Source organism: Mastacembelus armatus, chromosome 7, assembly GCF_900324485.2.
Source record: "Mastacembelus armatus chromosome 7, fMasArm1.2, whole genome shotgun sequence".
Taxonomy (NCBI): Eukaryota; Metazoa; Chordata; class Actinopteri; order Synbranchiformes; family Mastacembelidae; genus Mastacembelus; species Mastacembelus armatus.
Window position 1 is genome coordinate 22,610,322 of NC_046639.1, and position 25,536 is coordinate 22,635,857.

The following is a 25,536-nucleotide window of genomic DNA, read 5'->3' on the forward strand; positions in this document are numbered from 1 at the left end:
AAATGTAACGTTAGCATTAACAATAGCTTATAAGTTAACGTTAACGCTAGTTACATGTGTCCATGTGGTGTTTGGGTCTGAATATCGTAACGTTATCACCCAACTTAACAAGTTGTTGTGTTTTACTGCATTCGGTTAATTAGCGTTACCGCGTTTCTGCCCGTAAAATGTGTTGCTCGTTTACGTTTTTCCTAAGACTCAACTTCTTACAGTGAAGCGTCAACGCCACATTCAGTGGAAAATATTGCCAGTTAAAAGTGACACAGTTAATGATAAATATATTCATACTTTTAGATAAGTATCAACCGAATTTCTGTATTAAAGCTTTCGGTTGTTTAATTCGGCATGTATGTAATATAGAAAATATTGTTTTTTTTTTACCAGAATAAACGTTAAGAGTTAATCAAAACGTTAGTCCTGCAGCTGCCTTCGCTTTGCCAAAGACAATACAAGTTTCGATGATTGGACGTGAACTGTAAGCAGATTAGATACTTTAGGTTATTTCCCGCTTTCGATACGGCCGAATTACAGTTCTTAAATCTTAATCACTTAAGGCAAGTAATGTGATTGATTATATATTACTTAGTCCTTGAAATAAGGAAGAACGTTTTCAATGTTATAGTTTTTGATTGGAGTTCTGCAGTGTGTTTCCTGTCCTACGACAGACAGCAAGGGCACATGAACGTAGGTGGAAGTTGTTTTTATCTATACTCATATTGCAGCGTTAAATCAAGAATAAAAGTAAGTCATCAAATCAACATCTGTACTATACTGACGAATGCCCATAGACTACACAATAGCTACAGCTACTACAAATTAAAGGAGTTGAGATCATGTTTTCCACTTATTTGCTCAGACACAAGGCTCAGATCAACACAAGGAGATTAGATTACATTTATTTTGTTTAAAGTTTTTTTTGACGGTTGAATTTTAGTTACGGTCACCACCATCAACAGCAAATTACACACGATGAAGCTTGTATCACTCCTTTAGCACAGCTGTTAATATAAATGTTGAAGTTGTTCTGGTAGCTGCTGATGGATTGGTCATTTTCTGACAATTTATCTTGGTGCATCTGTGAATGCTGACATTTGCTAAACCCATACTTTTCTTTTATTATAGTTTTAACTGCCATTTGCTGGCAAATCATAGCCGTACAATACCTCACCCACAACATGTTGTGTCATGCTGCATCTCTTTGGGTGGGTGTTTTGTGCTGCTTTTGAATGTGCAATTAGGTTTAATTCAGCTGCTAAGTGATGACAGGGTACTTCAGATTCATAGATTAGCTGTCTGATTTCTACTTGGATGAGTTGGTGCATTTCACCAAGAAATGTAATGATACCCTTCTCCAGAATTGACAGCCTCATAAGCATTAATAGCGTTCATCTAGACTTACCCTCTGGCCTTGTCACTTGATATCACAACACCTCATGGTTTTAGATCACTGGCAATAAAAACATCTGATATGAACGGTATGACGTGGGAAAGTGGGGTTGGCAGTTTTGGATTTCTTTGCAAGGAACTACAAACATTGAAAATAACTAGCTAGTATATTTTTTAAGTTTGCTATGTTTAAAAGAGAATGTTTACCGTCACAGGGTTTGAATATAGTTGATCTAAACATAAATCAGTGGTTGCAAGTGGGTGCAAATCTATTTGCACCGTAATTATGGACAGTCTGCTGATCCTTTTTCCTGCCGCTCAGGAAGCACAACTCATACCTTCCTGTACAACATACCGCACACAGACAAATAATGCTAGTGGGTTATTTTGCAAGTCGCATTGTCATTGTATGGTCTGTTAATGATGGAGCAGCATTCCAGTGCACACATAACATTTGATTTAGGTCATAGCAAACAAAGGCGTCACTTGGAAGACTGACTGACCGACTGTCTCTAGTTAAATTTATTCCCTGACCCCCCTCTTATATTGCTCTGTAGGAATGCAGCTCATAGAGCTATTATGATCATGAGCAGCACAATGGAATTTTACCATGTCTCTGTTTCTCCAGATTCTTCTGAGTCTCAGTCCTAATGTGCAACGTGTCCAAATGGTTTGGTTCCAGCAAGCCAGGCGCTGCTGCACAAGAGTGCACAGTGACTACACAGATTTCAAGTCAGGGTGGATGCTGCTGAAAGTCTTTGTTTGACAGCATTGATTAGATGGAGTAAGGCTTTAGATTATGTCTTTACAGCATACAGAAGGGCCTTGATTAATCAAGTTTAGTGTTTTTACCTAGCCTTTGATAAATAGCTCAACCATTTGAGGAGCTTTTATTTTCCTAGACAGATAAGCATAGTTAAAATGTTTTCCCTAATTATACTAATTGTAACTGCCCTTAAGATTGGATGTGTTTCATGCCTCCAAAGCTCTTGAAATTACTTATATCACACACATAAAAGACAGCTTTGCAGGAACACTAAATTAAATTTAATGTTTTCCTGTATTTTTTCTCATTATTTGGAAGGCTCTGTGGTGAACGGCAGCTACAGAGAAAACAGAATTTGCCTGGGCTAGAGGAGGTTGTGGTGTCTCAATACACAGACATGCAGCAGCAAAAAGCTGCGATAACTTTGTTCTTGTCACTTTTTCTTACTGGATGTATTTTTGGAAACCAACTTTGACAGGAGCCTGTCCTTCCTGAACTTGTCTCTGTACTAGTCTACACTCGGACAACTTGGTTTATGTGCCTTTTCAGGAGTAACTGTGTCCTCCTGCTTTGTCTCAGTATTCCTTTGACCTTGCAGTTTGATGTCTGGACATGTTTTTAAGTGCAGAGTGATCAATGAGTAATGTTTTTGTCTTCTCTTCCTTGTAGATTGCTTACAAAAGGAGAAAAGGGGAAATGAGTCTCTGCTAGAACAAGAAGACAACAAAGACATTTACAACCATAAACATTTAGGGGATTTTTTTGCTGATCATTTCTGGATTGATTAACACCAGATTATATGGATTTTTCTGTCTTTGTTTGCAAGGAAATCCTTAATGCATTCACTTATGGAGAACTGAAGGTGAGTTGACTTGCCCCCCTCACAACATGCTGGCTCCAAGACTGGAGCAGGGCAGGCGGGGGGGCGGTGAAAATGATCACCTGCAGAAAGAGGCTACCATGGCCTGGCAGGGCCGGCAGTCAGCGAAGCCCCTCTCACATCAGCAGCGTGTTAACATCAGGGAGAAGATCTCCCAGTGGGAAGGTCTCAGTCAGCAAGGCAGCAGCCAGGATGTAGGCGTGAAAGCGCACCCTCTGACTGTGTCCCGAACCCTGTCTCGGGACCTTGTGGGCAATGGATGCTCCAATGAGGGGTTGAGAGAGGGGCTTCATTCAAAATTCACCCTCTCAAAACCCAAGAGTCTGGGCTTAGATTTTCGGGAATCGCCAACACAAGCTGGACATGGTTTGACTGGCAGGAAGTCAGAACCTCTGCTGAAATATTGCTCTGAATTCTCCACTAAATCCTCATGCAATAAATCACAAATATTTGCATCTCCCAAAGGGGAGGTCAACGCCGCTAACTCTACAAGTAACCAAACATTAATGCCCGAAGGTGATAAAAAAACGGATCGCATCTTGGATGTTGAAGTAGTTTGTAAAGCTCTACCTCTGTCAACTGATGACCAAGAAGACAAAATGCCTGCTGGGAACTTCTACACTTCACGGGGTTTCTGGCGGAAGCTTGAGGGTGACAGATTGCTGTGGGAGAAAGGCAGAGAGTCCTCAGGTGAAGCTCAGCCTCCTCCCAAACCTCAGCGGACATTCCAGTATCGGGGAGCCAAGAGCAACACTGGACACACAGCGAGATGGGACAGTAGTTCCACTCCTAACAACCACTCCAACGTGAGGAATAGAAGGGTAGCCCACCCACCTTGCTTCCCACCACCTCCATGTCCAGCTGCAAAGACAGATGGGCTTTCACGACATAAAAAGAACAGGTGGGTTAATATGAGCACCGAAAACAGAGCACAAAAAAATCTGAAATAGTTTTTGTCAACAGATTAGGTTGAACGTTTACATGTTCCTGACCACTGTAATTTGTTTAACAGTTCAGATTTTAGGAAAGGGGGGAATAGCTCCTGATTATTGAACACTGGGGAATTGATCTGAAAAATGCACTTTGTGCTTATTCTTTACTTTGGACTCTGGTTTACAAATGTTTTTAGGGCAGTTACTATGAGAGTGTAATTGCTGGCTAGGGTCCAGTTGTGATGTCACAAGACATCTGGTAGCCTTGTTCTCTATTGTCTGTACATGGCCTAGTTCCCTCACAGCAATGGCCCATGATCAGCACAGATGAGGCTAAACAAAACTAGAACCTATGAACTCTACATACACATTCAGCTCAGAACATTTTACGAGATGTAGACATACTATACTGTGCAGGATTCTCATAAAATAAAAATTGCAAAAACATCAAGCCACATAATGCAATACTGCAATTATGGTTTTCCAGGGCTATGTTTGCAAGTACTGAAACATCCAACCCAAATGATAACTGCTGAGAAATACAATGTAAAGAATAATATTATGAACTGTGCACATAAAGCAGGACTGGGTAACCTTTTAATTAGGAAGTAACAGATCCTTCCTCTTACAAATACGAAGTTGAATTGATAAGCATTAACATTCACATTTTCTTTAGTTCAGTAGCGGTTTTGCAGCTACAGCTTTAATTGTTCTAAAATGACCAGTATCTTCTGGTGGCTTATGGTATCAAACCTGAGATAGATAATGCTGTGCAAATGACATTACTGAGTCAGTTTGAGTCTGATGCTTTTCTGCTTGTGCTGTTGTTACACTGCTGTTAGAGCATCTCACAGCTGAGCACTGATTTTACAAATTTTTACACTACCAGAAGATGAATTTATTTTTTAATTTTTTTTGCTGCTTGAAGTCCCGTTTTGTCAGGTCACCTGCTCAGTGATGCTATATTTGACTGACAAAATAGCTGCCTTGTAACATTTCATTGCAGGAAAACTGGTCCATCTGAATTTTTAAATAAATAGTTGCCGATTTGGGCAGAAAACTTCCAAATCTTCAAACATAACTCCTAATGATGATGTCTGATGAGAAGAATCCTGGGAAATGAGGGGAAAATTTACTCTCTCATTATTCTGTAATTACCACTTGTGGACAATGTGTCTGTTTCAGAGCTAAGTTTACTTGCTTTAACTACTTTTATTGTATAAAGAGTACTGTTAAATACTGTAAAAGTAGACCTTCAAAGCTAAATGTGGTTCAGTGTTGTCATTATGCTATTCTACTATGGCATTATACATTATATTAAGTTGGTTAATATAAAGTTGGTAAATGTAAATTGGTTTGAGTTTATACCAATAACTTCTGCAGTTCTCCTCTCATATCTGTACAGTTGGCATAGTTAAAAAATTCCTCCTTTTAGTATTACATTACATTGGACATGCTTCACATAAAGCAACTAAGACCAAGCACGTGTTAAAAAAAAGCTAACAGTATGAAACTTGCAATGCACAATAGCTATTGGGTAGTGTAAAACAATCACTAGCTGAGTCTTCATTTTTAAAGCTTCCAGGGAAAGCAAGTTGCTCACACAGTGACCTAATTTTTGTAGTGACAGCTATTGTCATAGTGCCAATGTTTGGACCATATGCACAGTCATTTCATTATAATTTATCTCCCTCTCTCTTGTTGTATTGAATATCAACACAAGGGTTTTTGTAGAGAGATGTTGGCAGAACATAAGACAATAGAGTGAACAGTAATGGGCTATCTTTAGGACAGCAGTCAGACCCCTCTTTCTCACTGCCTTCCTTCCATCCCTGCCACAGGAAGTCCTTTGAGTATGAGGATGCGGCACGTATCGCAGTAAAGCAAGAAACGCTGGGACAGGAGGCGAGGCACTCAGGCCTTTACCATGCCTACTCTGACGATAATATTTATGAGGACATTGTCTGTAAGTCCAGCTCCCTTTGCCATGTAAACTGAAGTAGAACTGAATGACTGAATGAACTTACACTGAATGTTAAAGTTAATTTAGTACTGGTGTTGTTAAGAACATACAAAGCCAGGAAGTTATGAAAACCATTGGATGGACGTAAAGTTCGGTTGCTTTAATTTGTCCATTTACTGCTTGTTTTATTATTGTAACAGAACCTGTTAAATGGCTGTAGCATAATGGACAGTGTGTAGTCAAGTAATTAGAAGAGATGATTGAAGAGCATATGAGGAATATGGAGGCCTGTGTGATAAGCATGATAAATGGCACTATGTTTTAGAAATGAATGGAAGTAGTTTGTAGACATCTCTTTCGGTGACTTCACTGAAAAAAGTGTCGTTTTCGTCATAAATCAGAGCACGTAGTAAAAAGATATTGTTTTATTGAGTTAATAAATTAAATGTCTAAATCTGTGTCAATTATTGCAGTGAAGTAAACTTCAGTGTCAGAATTTAGAGATATGGTGATACAGCAGTAAAACAAAAAATCTGTGTTCACCGAATAGGTATATTACGCAATTCCTAGGTATTATAGTAGGCACTCAAAAGAAAAAATATTGACATGATTTAAATGCTAATATAAAAACACCTAAAAACAGAAGGGAATATATGAAAAAGAGAATAAAGTGCTCTGGCTTTGAGATGAAAAGTAATATTTTTTTATATATCCACAGCAGGCTCTCCACACAATTTCTGTTATACTAGAAAAGGGAGCACTGGTTCTTGTCATCCAGTCAGCAGTCTAATTCCATCTTTCTGTATCCATCAGTGACCAGAGATAACCCCTATGAGGATGTCAAGCCGTCTCCCATGTGTCTCCCTATTGCAAGGCCTCAAGTCCCAAAGGTACTGGAAAATATTCTGTTTATATCTGCCTCTCGTAGTACAGACATATTTGTCATTATATCCATGAGGATGTATTAAATGATCCCTACCTCACCTGGGACTGTAAGCGAGGAAGTACTGTAATTATTTGACAACAACTGACATTGTGTTTCAGCTGCCTCCTAAACCCCAAACGCTGCAAGGCTACGCTAGCAATGTGGAGAAGAAGGGTTCCCCAGCATTAACAGGATCCAAATCTTCAACCCTTGCAGACATCTCCAAACCAGCTACACCGTGGCACACCAGCGCTCAAAAAACACAGAAGACACCTCAGGTAAATGTTAGTCTTGGTATTATTTTTCACAGAGCATTGTATGGAGAAATAATTACTGACCTAGATTAATTATTTTTTTTATGTCCTATGTAAGAACAACATAGCAGCATGTGCTATGGTTGGTATGTTGAAAGATGAATCATGTTTTAGGTTGAGAGAAAAAAAAGTACGGGGTGTTGACTTGTTGAGCAGGAAGTAGAGGATGGTGAAAGAAATAAGATAGTGGTAGAGCAACATACTGTGTGAATGTTTTAGTCAGAAGAACACACTTCAAACTTAGGACACATGGCAGTGGAAAGAGAGTGGACAGGGAGGAACTTCAATAATAAGGTACAGTAATAACACAGACTCATTGAAATATCTGTACATGTGATGAGTAGAGAAGGATTATAGCTTCAAACCTACATGATACCTGTACTGTACCTGCCTGAAGGTTAGACCCAGGCCAGGCAGGTTTGTTTTGGTCAAGATGTCTTTGCTGATCTGTGTCCTTCCCTGTTGAGAATGTAAGGCTTAATAAAGACCAACATATTTAGTTATCCAGCTGCCCTTAAATTCTTTGAGATCACATCTTTGACAAAGACGTTAGAAAGATGAAAATCATCATAGTCATATGACATCATTATGTTTTGTTCTGCTTAACATCACCATGATCTTAAGAACAGTTTTATTTCGTTCCTTACACTGTCATACAAGTTTGCCTCTCAACTGGCAGTCATCTGTGTGTCCTCTGAAAGATAAGTTAGAGCTTCCTGTGTGTGTCTGTATCTCTTAATGCAAGACCTTAGCTGAGTAGAACCCTTTATTGAATATTCAGCTGTGTTCTTTCAGGGCATTAGGAAAAGAATGCACAAGTATAAGGGGAAAAATGCTGAAAATCTAAATGCAATTATGTACTTAAAGGTTGTTATGATTCTGTGTAATCATGCCTGTGAAATTATAGTGCTGGCAAATACCTGTGTGTGTGTGTGCGTGTGTGTGTGTGTGTGGGGTACTACATAGTATGTTAACAAGATTGAAACCATCTTTGATGAAAAGCGAGGGAGGAAGAGAGTGAAGAACCAGGGAATCTCATTGCGAGGTAAGACCCACACAGCCCAAATGTCACCTACATCGACACTTCATTGAGATTGTTGATGGTACGCACTAGGCCAACTGCAAGAGAATCATCTGCTGATTATGAAACAAATCGCTGACTGTCCACATTTGATTATAGCTTGTCAAGTCTTTCATTCTTTTCTCTAACCTCTCCCTCCTCTAATTCAAATAAGCAGAGGAGACCAGTGGGACAGAGAGCGACCCAGAGGACAACACCAAAGGTATGGAGATAAAGTTAAACTGTCCCTTTAGTATTGTCCCTTTTATGTTCAGTCTGCTTTTCAGGTTAAAGTTAGAAATATATACTTATGAAGAGTCACACCCACATTCCACAGAACCCCTCTCTACTCCCCACCTCGAAATTTTAGATGTTCCCAAGGGGACGGGAACGAAGTGGCTTTGGTCGGGATCTAAACGGGAACGAAGTGGCTTTGGTCGGGATCTAAACGGGAACGAAGTGGCTTTGGTCGGGATCTAAACGGGAACGGGGCGGCTTTGGTCGGGATCTAAACGGGAACGGGGCGGCTTTGGTCGGGATCTAAACGGGAACGGGGCGGCTTTGGTCGGGATCTAAACGGGAACGGGGCGGCTTTGGTCGGGATCTAAACGGGAACGGGGCGGCTTTGGTCGGGATCTAAACGGGAACGAAGTGGCTTTAGTCGGGACCTGAACGGAAACGGGGTGGCGTCGAGCCGGATAGTCGGGAGCTGTGTTTGAACCGTCTCCCGACCTGGAGAGAGCGGGAATAGGACGGAAAGCGCGGAAGTTAACGGGAATGGGGCGGAGGTTAACGGGAATGGGGCGGACCTTAAAGGGAAGAGCGTGAAAAAGGACGGCATCAGGTTGGGGGTGAGTCAGGAGACAAAATGTCACTGCCGATCTTTGAGTTTGACTCACGATCCTTTCCCCACGGCCCCGTTTAACACCCGACTTACGCCCTTTGACCACCGCTGATTGCCGCCTCATTAACACCTGCGGCCTGAGTTGGTCGTCGGCAGCGTATCTACAGCGGAAGTTGGACGGTAATGGTCTGAAACGGAGCGTAGTTGATGTGTACAGTATCGTATAAGTTAAGCGTATTGGCCATAGGTGGAACATGATAGAAGAGTGAGTGATGCTTGGGTAAAGGGTTTGTTCATGAGTTTTGTGTGTTGTGGTATCACTATCCCCACAGTTAGTTATGTTTGGCACATTTGACTTATGTTTAGTATAAACCAACGGCACATCCAAGATTTAGGCTTGTTGGAAATGTAGCTTGTGTAAACTGGGAGAAACTCAAATAACACAACTGTTGTGAGATAAAGCATGACCTTTGCCTCAGATCCCATATGTTGAGAGTTAACTGTGCAATGATACTGTATATTGATCTTGAAAGTGCCTTGTATGGCTCCTCTGTGCTGGATTAGATTTGTCCCAGGACAAACATTAACATATCATCTTTTTGTGTGGTGTCCAGCAGGCTCCAGGAGGTCGGTTTATATCCAGTCTACACTGAAACGTCGACCAGGCTACCGCACCCTAGAGAGAGACCTGATCCAGCTGCAGCAGCAACAGCTTTTTCAAATCTTTGTGGTTGTGTCACTGAGAAAATGCTCCTCTGGAAACACCTACTCCCCTGAAATTACACAACAGTTCCCCCAAATGGTGAGAAACAGCCTTTGCAGTAAAATAACCGCCCCTCTAAGCAAAGGGTAGTGCTTAAACTGAATTGTATTCTGGCAATTTCAAGTCCAAATTCACATTTTATTTGGTAGATGGTTTTTATTATACATAACATCTAGGAAGTCTTTGAAATGCACTTTTGTGTGGGAAAGTTGTTGATTTGAGTTTCAGTTTGTATTTTTCTCCATATATTTTAGGGACTTTAAAATATTTCCATGTCATCACATGATAATTTGATCATCTGTAGAAAATGTGTTGTTACTGCTGAGAAGATACTGTTGTTCCAGTAAGACGACAGTAATTTACAGAAATTGTCAGCTAAACTGCATGACTCATTGTTTATTCATTCACTTTTTATGTTTATTGAAATAATTTTTGTTGTTATTTTTGATCAGTGATTGCACATGATGTTCTCACTTTAAGGAACTGATCTGGAGAAATGCTGCTGTACTAAAGTGGAGTATCTCTTTCAGTTTGAGAAGTCCTCCCGACTGTCCAGGGAGGCTGAGGACCAGCTCAAGGTCATTCCTAAGTTCTGCTTTCCTGATCCACAGGACTGGAGGCCTTCTGCACACATGCCAAGGTCAGCTCATGCACTACAGTAATATTTCAACACCATGTGTACTTCATGATACTGTATTCTTTTTTCATCTTTGATTTGTTTCTTAATCTGTGTGTCTTAGTTTGTTGTTACACACATCTTCCATGTATTCACAAACATTGTCAAACTTTTCATCACAGTAACTATGAGTTGTATAATGTGTAATACCACAGTTTCCTCTTTACCTGTTTAGACCCAACTGTTAGCTGTAACCCATACATTACTGCTGCAACTACACAAATTCCCCTGCAGGGAATATTAGTGTTTCATCTGACCTAATTAAATCTATTGAGTGCTAAGGGGGTAATTTCTTTTCCTCTTGATTTTGTTTATTATTACAATGTGGGATATGATCTCAACTCACATTGCTCCACTGCTTTTAAAACAAACAAAAAAAAACTTTGTGTGTTAGTGCAGTAGCCATTATCCTCTGTGTATTGATCTTGTGTTTGCAGTGAGACCTTCTCCTTTGTCCTGACTAGTGAAGATGGCAGCCGCTGGTTTTGTTACTGCCGTAAGATCTTGGTAAGTATATGAGTTGACATTTGCCTGAATCACTCATATGTTTGTGTGTCTGTGATGACATGGCAGCCCGCCATGTGCTTACTCAACATCTCTAAGGAGATGTGAATAACAGACTCTACCACTTCTGAATGAATGACAGAGAACAAGAAGAATTTCATGTTCCCCCTTTTTCCCCTCACATGGAGAACTGCTTTAGATCCTTTAAGGCACATTTAAAAGCAGACTTTTTTGGGTGAAGCATATCTGACTTTTGTATTTTATGTGGTAGTTGTCTTTTGCACACACTGATGGTTTTGCTGACTTTCTTCCATCTTTAGTGTAGACAGTTTGTCCAACCTTACAAAAATAACTATGCATTTGTTTGGTTGGTAGATAAGCTCAAGGATTGAGTTCAGATGTTAGATTTGTTTTATTCTGATCTAAAAAGCTGCTATTAAAAATGAAAAGGTAAAAATGACCTTGATGATACATGTACATGTCTAAATAGAACTATTTAGCTATGTTTATATTTGGTGTGTTTTGTGACATGTGAAACTGTGTGTCTTCAAGCCCAGTGGAAAAGGGAAAAGGCTTCCTGAGGTGCACTGTATTGTCAGCAAGCTGGGCTGTTTCAACCTGTTTGCCAAGGTAAGGTAATCATGCTAACCTTTAGAGGGACATGAAAAAGGGCTGTATTTACAGAAATCCAATAAGCTAATCCTCTTGGAAGTGTGTGAAAGCTGCTTCGTTTAAACTCTGTGTGCATTAGAATGGAATGAAGCTACACTAGAAAAACATTGAGCAATGACTGGGTGTTACAAAAAGGGAAATTGCATGCATGTCCGACCTACTTTACAGTTACCTGAGTGATTTGTGTGATCATGACCAGAAAGAAAACTACATTAACGTTGTAATGTTTGGAATTTAATCAATGCTTCCTTCAGGACACATGTTTTGTCTGCTTCTGTCTGTCCAGATTCTGGAGGAGGTTGAGAGGCGCAGAGAGGTCTCTCCAGCGCTGGTTTATCCTTTCATGCGTAGCGTGATGGAAGCCCCATTTCCAGCCCCTGGACGTACAGTCACAGTAAAGAGCTTCCTCCCTGGTTCTGGGAATGAGGTAACCCTGAAACCAAAAAGGGAAATGTTAATTAGTAGTTTTGTTCCTCTTAACCACTCCTTTCTGCAGACTCAGAATGACTCAGACTGGGAGGTAATCTGTGCAAACAAGAGGGTAGCCATTTGAGCTTTGAAGGGTTCATGTTGGGACAGCTGTATATTGTCTAAGGGTCAGCAGTTTTGTCTGAGTTTACAAACTCAGTAAGGGAAGTTATGACCCTTCCCATAAAAATTACAGGAAATGTTGCAAAGTTCTTCTGATTTAGCAGTTTGGAAGCTCTTAAGGCATTAACATAAGCTTCCACCTTTGCAGTTCTAATTGCAGTCCTACACCAGGCCACTGTCTTTAGGAACACATACTGTACATGGATGTATCCAAAATGAATGTTTTTGTCAACACAAGGTTTACATGCACCTACTGTAAATGATAAATGATCCTTAGGCTGTTGTTGCTTTGCCAGGTGCTGACCTTGTGTCGACCAGTGGACTCCAGATTAGAGCACGTGGACTTTAACAGCCTGCTGCAGTGTCTCAGTGTCGGGAAACTCCTCCAGGTGTTCGCCTCCCTTCTGCTTGAGAGGCGTGTCATTTTCATTGCTGACAAACTGAGGTACTGCTGTCATTACACACAAAACACTGCAGGGTCAAATATCCATCAGTATTTATAGGGGTGATATATGAAAAGATGAGCATTTTAAAAAAATTAGACACTGATGTACAACAGCTATAGTCAATGCTTGATTACTTCACACAGGCTCAGCACCAGTATGATCTGAGTGTACTTTGGCCTCAATGTGCTTGTTCACTTTACTGTTGGGTTAATTACCCAAACTAAAATATGGGTCACTAACTTTGCACTTTTGTCAGTAGTTGTTACTGAGTCTTCATATGAATCTTTGAGGTTCTGTTGGAGTCAGCAATATGGTAAGGAAGGATGTGCTAAAAGTAGTCTAAAATGAAAAAGGTTATTAAAATTACAATTACCCAGCAGTTGATTTGATATGAAACATAGATGAACAATTGGTTTAAAGATTGATGGTTTTAAAATTGCTGGGTTTAGAGGATCTTTTTTTTTTTAAGCTTAGGGTTGTAATAATGGCACACACCCTTAAGAACAATGATAAATGACTGGTCACTTCTTAAATCAAGAAGAAATCAGTGAGTTGCTACAAGATGAGTGTGCTTTGGAAAAAGTGCTGAGCCAAAAGATAAGAAAAATGTAGCTGCAGAAACTGACCAATCAAAAAGAAGTAATTTCACAGCATGCACACAACTGACCATAAAGGGACAAAGACACCTCAGAAATAGTAGTTTCAAATATTGCACTGAGAGCATCAGCACAGATCAATGGCATTTGGGGAGAATTTATGACTCCAGTTTGCTTAGTTGGTTAAAATAACTAGTGTGGGATCTTTTTTTTCAGGGAGCTATGATTGATGTCCTTTGTCATGTTATGTGTGAAGAACTATATGGTGTTTTAAGTTGACACTTAATCTCTTCCCCTCTTCACTGAAGTGTGTTGTCTCGGTGTGGCCACGCAGCACTGGCACTGCTGTACCCCTTCACTTGGCAGCACACCTTTGTGCCTGTGTTACCATCCAGCATGCTGGACATCAGCTGCTCACCAACCCCATTCCTCATCGGGGTGCTGGCACCCTGCCTGCCACAGCTGCTGGAGCTGCCCATTGAGGAGGTCAGTTGGAATTCTCTTAAAAATTACTGTCCAATTTTCACTTTAAACTGTTCCAGTGGTGCAGTTTTTGGTAAGGCCTCCACAGCAGCACATATAAGAATAGTGAGAAACACCCTAGACACACTGTAGCTTAGACCAACCTCACCTTTTTATAACTGCTGTTGCAATATAGTGATCTCCTGCAGTCAGTAATTGTCATCTCGTCTCTCTGTGTAGGTGCTCATAGTGGATCTGTGTGAAGACAAGTTTGTCATTCAGGTTTGTACACACAGCAGTGTGTTATGGGAGTAATAGGTGTGGTCGCAGTGGAAAAGATGGCTTTGCCTGCACTTGTCTTTTATTGCCATGCAGATTATTTCAAGGGTGATAGAAACAAATGTATGTTACATAGACATGAACTTTGGGATCTGTGGGTCCGGCACATAGACTGTGCGTATACTCACAGACCTTTAATGCTTAACAGATGCTTCACAGAATTGGGTCTTATTAGGACTGAAATAAGTCCTGAACACACATTTAGTCAATTCATTGGAACAAATTTACCAAATAAGATTAATGCATGGAAAAGTGTGCGAGGTTAGTTAAGTTAATCGCAATCATCAGTATTTCTGTCCATTGGTATTCCAAGTTTCCACTGGGGCCAAAAAAGAACAGATGTATGTTCTGACTGTGTGTTTTAAATTGCTGACCTTTCTTGTGATGTGTGACAGCTGGGTGATGAAGACTGCATCCTGCCCAGTAAATTGCAGGCAGCACTGCAGCAGATCCTGGAGGAGAGGGAAGATATCCTGAGACAGGAGGATGGAGACAGATATGGAGGTAGGTGCAATACACATCACACGTGGCAGGTGTTTAAACTCACCAATTCAAAAGCCTATAACAGTTTCCACATCAGCAGGTGAAGTTCCTTAAACTAGAGATTATTTGCAGGTCCTGTGTTTTTTTATCACAGTAGTATCAACACTACTTTAGTTCTTTTTTTCCAGTCACCTACATCAGTGATCACACATTTCAAATATTGTTACAATATCATTTTATGAGTTTGCACAATGAAGTTTCAATTCTAGGATTACAGTGTAAGCACTAGGGATGCAGCGGTTCTTGATTTAAAATCCAACCGTAAGGTTCACCATTCACGGTTCAATATGCCCTTATGAATCACAAATTTTCAGTTTTGCAGTTTAATTCTGTGTTAGTATGGATCTGCCATGCAGGCTGAGGTAGAGAACCCCTCCCTGCGAGTAAATTTCCAATCACTGCTATGCCCCACCCCTTTGTAATTGAAGCCTAGCTGAAAGTGGAGAAGTTTGAAGAAGCGCCATCTTCACACTAATCTGCAGTGCATTTTGGGATTTCTGTTGAATACAGAAGAATTTTTTGTTTTTCTCAGACACAAAACATCCACTGAAACCATGACCCAAAAATCAAGATACGAACCGAACCGTGGTCTAACTGAACCGTTGCATCCCTAAGCACAGGCCTTTAACGAGTCTGAATATGAAGTAAGTCTGTAGTAGAACAAGTTGAAAGTAGAAAGAATTAGAATTAATCTGCTTTGGGTAACGTACCATATCTTTTTCTTTGACCCAAAATACGCCCTGTGCAGGCCATTCAGCTGACCTAAGCTCCCTGGTGTCAGAGGGTTTTGTGCGGTTCTTCGTGGAGCTGGTGGGCCACTATCCGTTCCACATGGTCGAGTCCTCCAATGGAAGCAGAGAATTCCAACGTGACAGTTTCCGCAAATCTCATCCCTCCCGTGGAGTTCGCCAGTTCCTGCAGCTCTTCATGGACACCCAGATGTTTGCCGGCTTCATTCAGGACAAAGAGCTGCGAAAGGGAGGAGGAAGAGGTACAGTAACTGGTGGACACTGGTTCTGCTGTTAGTCACAAGGACCGATTTTAAAAATTGAAATATGACATTATTAAACGGCTAATGACTGGTTCAGTGGAATTTTCTTTTTCAATAACGACAGTGATAGTTCTGAAAAGGCAAACCAAAACCTGAAGCAGAGTGATGCTACATGGAATTGCACAACTCACTACACAGTGTTGTGGAATTACTTTTCGTAAAATCAATAGGAAGGTAAAAACACCTGTTGTATTGATTTCACCTAAAAGTGGAAGTAATTAAGTGGTTTGAAAATAATCTTTTAAAGAAATTAAAGACATGTGACCTAACTTAAATAAATCAGGACATTTGTTTGGGTTAAGAAGATGCATACAAATACCAGAACAATACACTATGCTGCTAAATGACATTTATTTTAGTTTTCACTTCTACTCTTGCACATGTTCTGTCTTAAAACATGAACATGCCTGTTTTTCTCTCAGGTCTCTTTGAAGTTAGAGTGGCTGAGTATTTGGAGTCGTACCCTGAGCCGGAGCCAAGTGGTGTGAACAAATTCCTTAAAGGACTGGGTAAGTGTTACTCATTCAAACATTTAAAACTATAACCTTTTGAAAATTAACCATTTGTTTGTTTTTTCTCTCTCTAGGAAACAAGATGAAGCTCTTACAAATTAAATGACAGAAGACAAATTACCTGACTTTGAAATGAAAGACTTTGTAATTAAGAACACTTCTTGCTGCTGGACTGAGGAAATGAATGTGGATCAAAGTCTGTCTGGGTGTGAATGGGATGCTGAGGACCAGGACTCATCTTACAACCATTTATGCACACCTGAGAGCAGCGCAGGTCTCGTTAAACTGGAAACTGGTTTTTAGATTTCTTTTTTTTTTTTTTAGCATCGTTGGAAAAGTCTTGGGGACAAGACGTGTCCTTGTAAAAATGTTTACTTGCAAGACATTTTTTTGTTGGATTCAGTTCTGCACATTTCACCCTGTTGTACTTAACTGAAAATATTGTGGATTTATCCTGATTTGTCCTCTTTTGTAAATTTTAATGTAAAATACATTTTCTATGCTACAAACCTGTTTACTATTCGTTTGCATTTCAGACTAAGTGGGTTTATTAATTCTTAGTGTGTCTCTGATCAGTGTTCAGACTCCAGGAAAAACCTCATCAATTGGGATTTACATTTTGAGTAAAAACTTTTCTTTTAACTTTCTCCTTAACTGTAGTTGTAAATTTGGTTTTACATTTTGCACAATCCTGAGAACCTATGTACAGTATTTGGAATATTTTTGTATTAAAGCATGATGTGTCCTATATACTTTTTAAATAAATTGGATCCCAAGGACAGTATTTTTAATGTGTGACTATGTATAGTTGTACATTTACTCTGTATAGGGGCACAGTTTGTATTCAAACAATAGTCAGATTAATATTTATATATTATACAATAAGCTACTGTGCTCCAGTAATGAATTATTCTTCCTAATCATTAAGAGGCCCTCTCCTAATGCAATGAAAGCGATGGGGCACAAAATCTACAGACCTCGGTTTGTGCAAAAGTGTATTCAGAAACGTTTCTGAAGTTAATGAGGCTTCAGCAGTCTTGACTTAATTATTTCAAGTGGAATTTGTATTTTCACTTTAAAATTATTTAATTTAATTAATGAAGGCTGAAGCTGTGCATTAGCGTCATATAAAATTTTGAATACATTTTTGCAAACAAAATGGGTTTTTGTTCCATATGAGAAACATTAGCATGAGGTCCTGTGAGAGTCTGTATGAACAGCAAATGTTTAATATTCATACGGGGACCTGACTATTGTTTTAAGACAGTTGATCATGAGCCTGTCCTTCACTGACTCCTGCATGTTTTTAGTCTTTTTAAAAATTTGTCTCCAGATTACTTTGGGGGAGGACAAATGGGTCAAAACTTTAGCTGTAATGAATAGACATTACAAAAGTACAAGCCTGCTCTTATGTTAAGAAAAATACAGTCCTGTTGAATTTAAATCAGACTGTCAACTCCAGCCTTTACATTTTATATTGTTACTTAATCTTTTTATTTACAGTAATTATTTTTATCTATGTTTTAAATGTTAGTAGCTTGATTTAATGGTCTGATTAATATCCTTAATCTAAAAAAGCAAAACCCCAGAGTTACCAGTACGACCTGTGCTATGTTGTAGCAGAGAAATATAGGGAATCTATTGCTAATCAATATACACTTATACCAATATACCATAATGACACAGTGCTTAGATTTTTTGTAAATGTATTAAAAATGAAAAACAAAAATGCCACATATTCAGACCCTTAATTGGACGTTTTTTAGAAGTGGCATCAATTACAGTGTCACATGCTGCATACCTGGATAATCTTGGCAGATCCTCCTGAACGCCATCAGATTGAACTGGGAGTGTCTGAGCTGCCATCGTCAGGTTCCTTCACACAAGGTCTGTGGGGTTTAACAGACAGTTCATTAGACTTCATGATTTCAACATAGACTAAGAAAGTAGATGAAGACACATCAAGAGAATTGGAAAAAAGATGGAGCTGACCACAGCTTACAGTGCCACAGGACCTGAACACTTAAAACTTTAGATTGCAGATTTTTTAATAAAATTTTAAATTGTCTTGGGATTGGGTTGTAAAAATTACAGTTTTATACATTTAAAATGAAATATACAACAAAGAGTGATCTGAGTATTTAATAAAACCAGTGAAACCAAGAATATATGTTTCAAATTTATCACCCTAGGAAAAAAAAAAAAAAAACCTAGAAAGTCAAAACTAGTAGGTATTTACTTTGTTAGAGACTAATAGGATTTCTGCTGAATTCCCCATATCTTTGAAAAATAGTCCTTCCCAGAAACTTATTTATACATTTACTTTACTTATGCATTATAGCAGAATTATAATTTACTATATTTTACATTTATATTTTAAAATACCTCTTCAGAGTGTAACTGAGTTTTCAAATAATTCAGGAATTATCATCATGTCCACATGGGGGCACTGTCTTCATGTGCATCTAGTATCAGCAAAGGCACTGAAAGTCTTAGCAGCTTTTCTGTTATGCCTCAACAGCAGCTGCAGATGTAATGCTTGGATTACCTGTACTATTCTGGATTAACCGATGGATGTTAACAGGACAACTGTTAGTGTGACATAGATTATTACTTTTATTCTCTAACTGTTTGACTTAAATTCCATAATATGGCTTTAGTTATTTAGCACCATACATCAAGGTAAAATTGAGATATTAACCTGCAGAGTATTAACACTGCTCAGAATAACACCAATCTGACTTGTCTGGTTCAGGTTAAAGGATAAATCTGGTGAATTAGGACTGTTCCACATGCTGTTCCACTATTTAATTTTATTTATGTAACATACATTTGCTTAAAATACTGCATTTCCCTGTTAAGAAATTATTTTGCCTTTAAAAAACAAAAATTTTGTGACCTTAAAAAAATGAACAAGAACCATGGAGCTTGGCTGAGAGCCACAGACGGGCTGCAGCCGCTGGAAAACACTGAGATACTGTGGGTTGTGAACAATAAAAAGATAAAACATTGACAGAGTGTGAATGTCACAGAGGCCTGATTCAAATTTACACACTGTTTCAGATGCACTCTTTAGAGACATATGGTTTAACTTCACTTACATGAATGTAGGCTGTAGCCTACGCTTGGGAGGGATTTAATAAATTAAGCCCTGATGACAGACGACTCAAATGAAGGCCAACAGACCAAAAAACAACACTGTGGAAAATATTTTCATAATGTCTATTAGATTTTTTTTTTTGGGGGCTTTGGATGGATTTGCATTACAATGACCTTTGTTTCAGAGCCTGTTCTCATGCACTGTCATGTTTCAGAGCCTGTTTTTATGCTCAAAAACGTGACCATCTTTATGGCAGAAACACCCAAAACTCTCTGTGAATATGTTACAATGTCACGGTGCACGAGGACAGACTGTCACAGCCCAACACGTTCTTTAACCTTGACAACACCCAAAGCTGTGACTTTTTAGAATCCAAACAGCTATTTTGTTTATAGGCAGGCACGGATAGAAAAAAGAAAGATAGAAGCTACAAACACACAAACAAAAAAACACACACACACACACACACACACACACACACACACACACACACACACACACACACACACACACACACAGAGCAGTGTTAAAGTCTCTGTGCCTCTGCTACTGTTACTCTATTAAACCTGCGCTCACCAGTATTAATGCTTCTGCTACATCTGTGGCAAAGTCATGATTATTCACTAGGGTCTAACAAAAACATTCACCTCACAAAAGTAAAATTTTAAAGTTCCGTAGTATATATTTAAATATTACTTTATACTTCCACTCCACTTCATCTCAAATAAAAAAATATATATAATAGTGTACTTTGTAGTGGAGTACATTTAAATCAGAGCTATAGTCACTAGATATCTATATCTAGATATATATAAAACACAATACACTGAAGGATAAAGCCTAACATTTGCTAAAAAGACTGTAGTTGTGAGTCTGTCCAGCTTCAGATGCAGCTGTTCCAATCCTTTAAACTTCTCTGGCTGCTGTATTTAAAGCTGTTTGAGGCACTAAGACGTTTGTCTTTTTGTAAAGCACAAGGCCCATATCATAAAAGAAAGGCAAAGCTTAGAGAAAAGCAAAAAACAAGAAGAAATGTCTGTTAGATCTTCATTCTGGTGTTAGGAACACTTAGAAATTAAAACGGCTTGATCAAGAAAAGGATGTTCATTGGTCCACATGTACAATCAATATAAAGAAGCAAACTATCAAAGTATGGAAACATGAATAAATATACACCAGAATTCAGATAACAGTTTCACATTAAAGGAAGACAACTCACTGTGAGTGATGCATGCAGGCTGGAGACACTGAGAACTGAGAGCACACCCGAACACACCTGGAATCACTTCATCTAATCAGGGGGAGTCCTGCTGGAGATCACTTCTCTCTTGGTCCTGAAGGGGCAGTGTTCCCTGGGCAGCATGGAGGAAATTCACCTCAGATCTCTGTGTGGACAGACACAGTGACCTACACCTGCCTGCAAGTTTAACATCAGCCAGATATTTGTCTGAAGCAGCATTACAATCTGAACATCCATCATCCATTACCTATACCTGCTTAGTCCTCCTCAGGGTCCCAGGGATCTGCTGGAGCCTGTCCCAGCTCACTTTGGGTGAAAGGCAGGGGTCCACCCTGGACAGGTCCCCAGTCCATCACAGGGCCACATAGAGACAAACAACCTCACACACTCACACTCACTCCTATGGGCAATTTAGAGTCACCAATCAACCTGACATACACACAGTCCATAGCACACTAAAAAAACAGACACGTTTAAAAAGACAGAATCCAGAATTCATACAAATCTCCATAAGTTAAAACGCCAATGAGTCCACAGACTGGAAAAGAACCTGACTGAGCTTAGTGCAGGGTTGGTCAGTGTAGCAGTGATGCTGTTTCCAGAGTCTGATAGCCTGCACATGCATCTATACGTGAACTTACGCAGCACAGCCGAGCAGGTGGGCACACCAGCAGTGATGAACATCTGGCTTACAGTGCAGGAACCTTAAGCAGCCTCCTCAGACCATCATTATATGATACCTGCAGTTTCTGCATCCTGCTCTTTCTGCAACGCCGCCACAAATGGGCTGTTTACATAGGAGGACAATATGCTTTAAAAAGAGCAGTTTTAACAGATACTGAACACATACTACATTTGCACATCAACATATTAGCTTGTCCACATATCATACGACACTGTTAATGTAAGAATGCAATAAATAAATAAAGAAATAAATAAATACCATACAGACTTTATAAACTTTAAACAAGTCTTCACATTGTATCTGTAGTTACTTTTATGTTCCTTTACTGCTTTTCATGCATTTGTATTTACTACTTACTTTAACTGTTTATGGTTTTAATTACTTCTACTTTTTTCTCCAGCTTCAGCCTGAGGGCAAACTGCTGCTAAAGTACGAACTTATCATTGCTACGCTTTAAATGTAGTGTATATATATATATATATATATACAATGGCAGGCTGCAAAATCTGACATTGGCCTTACACTCTTTCCTCCATGTTTCTTGGTGTTCTTTATGTATCCTGTTGCCTTATACATGTATGTGCAAGTGCATAAGCGACCAGCCATATTATTTGCTGTATTTTTATTTTGTTTGCTTCGTTTTCTTTTGTTTTCCAATATTCACAAGCCAAACCGAATATCAACCTCAATAAAAAGGCATTAAAGCTGGATTTCGACAAGAGATCCTCTTGGGTCTTAAGATTAGGTAAAATGCAGAAGCTGGTTTAAGGCCTTTATTATATTAGTTTATGTTGTGCTTTAGTGGTGCATCATCAAACAAATTTCAAATTAAATCAAACGTCCTACTAATTAAAGTAATTAGCACCTGAGCCTGGAGCACTGAAAGTCCCTGAAGCTTTGGGGCCTTGGAGCAGTTCCACACTTTGCCAAGATGGTAATCCAGCTCTGAGAATGGCGATTGTATTCTGCAAAAGCTCATTTTAAAGTTTAGTCAAAAATAATATGAGACTCCATCAGTACACATCCATCCTTCCATCATCTACCCCTTATTCTACCAGGGTCACAGGGTGGTGGAGTCAGTCCCAGCTGACACTGGGTGAGAGGCAGGATACACCACAGACTGACTGACAGACACTCACACTCTAGAGTCACCAATTACACTAACCCCAATCCTGCATGTGTTTGGACTGTAGGAGGAAACAGGAGCACCTGGACAAAACCCACACAGACACAGGGAGAACATGCAAACACCACACAGAAAGGCCCAGGCTTGAATGGGATTCAAACCTGGAACTTTGTTGCTGTGAAGTGTCAGTACTAACTACCTCACTGTGCCAGCCTAGTATGACTTATTCATTTTACACGGAATGAGGACCGTGGATTAGGTTTGTTCTTATATTAACACTTTAAAAAGCTTTTTTAAGGAGCAAACTGTCCTTTGACACTTTTTATGACGACAGACAAAAAGACTAAATTCAAAGGCGAAAGCAGAAAGAGATAGCAACGGGCATTTTTACAATGTGTCATCATTTTCCATGTGTAACTTTGCTTGTATTCACTTATGAATATCATGGGCTCAGCATAAACATAACCATAAAAGTCACATGTTGACAGTGAAGGCCAGTGTGTTGGAAAATGATCTCATGCCAAACAGAAATATTGAACATGAACCCTTTTCAAAAGGAATGTTTTTGTTATGGAAAGCTATTCTTGGAAGTGTGATAACAATTTTACTCTCATGAGATTTATAACCTGCTTTAGTGTCTGACGAGGTTTTTCCTTAATTTCTTAATGATGATACGACCATGATAAGGGGCATTAAAACAGGATATACTTCCCCATTCTCTGATCAATGATGTGGCAAGAAACAGTTCTATAGTTAAAGCTGCAAACGATTATTTGGAAAAACGTGACTGTGTTGCAATTGGGGGCCATAAAGATAAGTTGACTGGCTCATAGTTGTAAAATAATTCCGCCCAAGCTTGTAAACCAATATTTGTTTCGTTTACCTGCTTTGTTTTGAAGTCTTTTTGAACCTTATCTGTCAGAGAGATGATCTCCACCTGTTGTTGTCCAGTATGTCCAAAATTGTCATTTACTATAGCAGCAATCACAAACAGAAAGATTACAAAAAGCAAAAATTTCAGCAGTAGTCACAACCCTACCATACAGTATACAATCTTTATCCTAAAGTTAAAAAAATCTTTGAGTGTTTTTTTATAACATGGACTCCAGCCTTTTACATATCACCCATATCGTTTATTGGATGTGGGCTTTTTACCGAAGTACAACAGTGACAGTCTCAGCTCTGGCACTTTGCTTGTTGACAGTAAATAAAGGATATAGATGCAGAAAGGAAGTGTGGACATGGTGGCTGCTTGATCCAGTTAAAATTTCAAAACTCAGGATTTGTTACCTTATTTTTCCCCTCACACTGGAAAAAGTGATGCAATGCTGCTGGTGGCTGCTGATGTGTAGAGAATTAGATGGATGTTTGAAGGTGGAAAAGCAGCCTGAGGTGTCTAGATTCCTCATCAGAAGCCCTGTATCAGCAACTACGCTCAAAGTTACAGTCAGTTTTAGTGTTTCATGCATTATCCCTGAATAGATTTCCCTGTTATATTATGTCCCATATTCAGTATGTGAACCTTCAATTATCCACATAATTTATTAGTAAAGACAACTATGAACAGTGAAATGAGAATTTTAAAAAGATAAAAAAAATATATATATAAATATTATAGCAAATTATGATCAACACTAATGACAGCAGGGGCCAATTAAACCAACATTAAATATGTAAGACTCATTACATAGTGTTGATTTTTCTATTTCAAGAGTCTTCCCAGAACCACAACACATAACAGCAGTGGCTCTGGGACCATGGCTGCTCGTCATCCACCACTTTCTTTCCCTCACATTTCAGATTCTCTAGTGTGTTTTGTCACATAAAGTCACAAATGCCCCAAACTTACCCTAAATATGAAAAACTAGTCAAAGTAGTTCAACTCATAAGGATGAAAGTGGAAGTTGGAAGGGCACTCAGGTTAGTTTTAAGGAGTCATAAAAACATTGATCCTCTGACAACAAAGTTCGACTGACCAGAAAGTTCTGCTCCAGACCACCCCACATTGCACAATAAAAAATAAATAAATAAATAATCAAAAACATTACAATAGCTTGTGTTTTCATTCTTCAGACCATTTTGAAACATTACTAGCTCTCAGCTCAAACCTGAGGTGATAAATAACAAGCAGCTCTGTGACAATGTGCCAAGGCACAGTGGTGTTTTGTGACTAATACATGCTCTCAGACAATGTTATCATGCTGATGCTTACAATTTACATCACATTAGTTTAGCATATTTTGACTAACTAATTAGCATTAAACAAAAAGTATACATACGTATATAATAAAAAAAATCAAAATGCATGTACTCTTCATTATCTGATCCTCTCAGGTTTTCCATTGACAGCCAGAATGGTGCTGATAGTCAAAGAGCATCATATCAGAATTATCTGTTACAGTACCCACAAGGCCAATATCACTAAGCCAGTGCGCGCACACAGCCAGTCCAGACATAACATTGTATGTTTTACGTGAAAACTAAAAAAAAACCAAAACAAGTGCACACATTATGCCCTTGGTGGCTTGGTGACAGTGGTTGAAAATATTATCTTTGCTCTAGGGTTTCAGTAAATGTCAGGCTGGGTCATTTTACAGCCAACGTGCACACATAACTTCCCTTCTCACGTGTGTCCCTCCACACCGTCAGCTGCAGCTCCACCCAACCCTCTATCTGCAATATAATTTACTGTAGTTTACTGCCTTTACCACGACAACCACTACATCCTGGCCATGTTTATTATGAAGCCACGGTCATGGATTCCAGGCAGGGGGAATAAAACAGCTTTTGATTGTTGCCTTCTCTTTCCTCAAAGCACTCACAACTCAACCAACAAATTACATTGCTGATATGATACAGCAGTATTTGTGTTTGGGTTACTAAATAACCAAGTCAGTTAGGCAGCTGTTATTGCAGACACGTCACTGCTAATGCCCCAGAGCCATTACTCATTACCATAAAATAAAGTGAGTTATCAAATAAAAACAAACATAAAAACTCCCATCCTTCAAGTTTTCCTAGTAAGAGCCTCTTCCTGTTGAACATTTGTTATTTTCATGTTTACTTCCTGAAGAAAATATTGAATGAATGTTTACGAAAGTAGCAGAAATGTCAAGCTAAAGAAAAAGCTCCTTTCTAATCTGTCTATGCTCTTTTCTGC

At 39.2% G+C, this 25,536-nt stretch overlaps 1 protein-coding gene and 1 long non-coding RNA gene across 9 annotated transcripts in view; one reads left to right on the forward strand and one right to left on the reverse strand.

The window, feature by feature from the left end:
* The window catches only part of dennd2c (DENN/MADD domain containing 2C), an 18,062-nt gene extending 1,056 nt beyond the window's left edge, over positions 1 to 17,006 (forward strand). For 2 of the 7 annotated variants that reach the window (XM_026333590.1, XM_026333589.2), the window contains exons 2-19: positions 2,822 to 3,933; positions 5,806 to 5,930; positions 6,741 to 6,817; positions 6,972 to 7,130; positions 8,133 to 8,211; positions 8,402 to 8,449; positions 9,685 to 9,872; positions 10,364 to 10,473; positions 10,947 to 11,016; positions 11,566 to 11,643; positions 11,972 to 12,112; positions 12,573 to 12,721; positions 13,627 to 13,804; positions 14,021 to 14,062; positions 14,515 to 14,623; positions 15,411 to 15,653; positions 16,136 to 16,222; positions 16,300 to 17,006. In XM_026333590.1, the coding sequence (XP_026189375.1) occupies positions 3,041 to 3,933; positions 5,806 to 5,930; positions 6,741 to 6,817; positions 6,972 to 7,130; positions 8,133 to 8,211; positions 8,402 to 8,449; positions 9,685 to 9,872; positions 10,364 to 10,473; positions 10,947 to 11,016; positions 11,566 to 11,643; positions 11,972 to 12,112; positions 12,573 to 12,721; positions 13,627 to 13,804; positions 14,021 to 14,062; positions 14,515 to 14,623; positions 15,411 to 15,653; positions 16,136 to 16,222; positions 16,300 to 16,331 (2,808 nt within the window). In that variant the 5' untranslated portion in view covers positions 2,822 to 3,040 and the 3' untranslated portion in view covers positions 16,332 to 17,006. Of the gene's footprint in view, positions 1 to 20; positions 2,171 to 2,821; positions 3,934 to 5,805; positions 5,931 to 6,740; positions 6,818 to 6,971; positions 7,131 to 8,132; positions 8,212 to 8,401; positions 8,450 to 9,684; positions 9,873 to 10,363; positions 10,474 to 10,946; positions 11,017 to 11,565; positions 11,644 to 11,971; positions 12,113 to 12,572; positions 12,722 to 13,626; positions 13,805 to 14,020; positions 14,063 to 14,514; positions 14,624 to 15,410; positions 15,654 to 16,135; positions 16,223 to 16,299 lie in introns of those variants that run through there. The other 5 variants (XM_026333592.1, XM_026333596.2, XM_026333594.2 and 2 more) reach the window with 5 other exon arrangements.
* Positions 11,898 to 20,870, reverse strand: LOC113146233 (uncharacterized). Of its 2 annotated transcripts, XR_003297326.2 has the most exons (9): positions 20,813 to 20,870; positions 20,545 to 20,710; positions 18,027 to 18,114; positions 15,373 to 15,631; positions 14,667 to 14,794; positions 14,494 to 14,571; positions 13,950 to 14,035; positions 12,531 to 12,727; positions 11,898 to 12,118 (listed from the first exon to the last, which is right to left on the reverse strand). It is a non-coding gene; the product is annotated as an uncharacterized LOC113146233 (long non-coding RNA). The 2 variants fall into 2 exon arrangements; XR_003297325.2 differs by lacking the exon at positions 14,667 to 14,794.
* Positions 20,871 to 25,536: the final 4,666 nt, after the last annotated feature.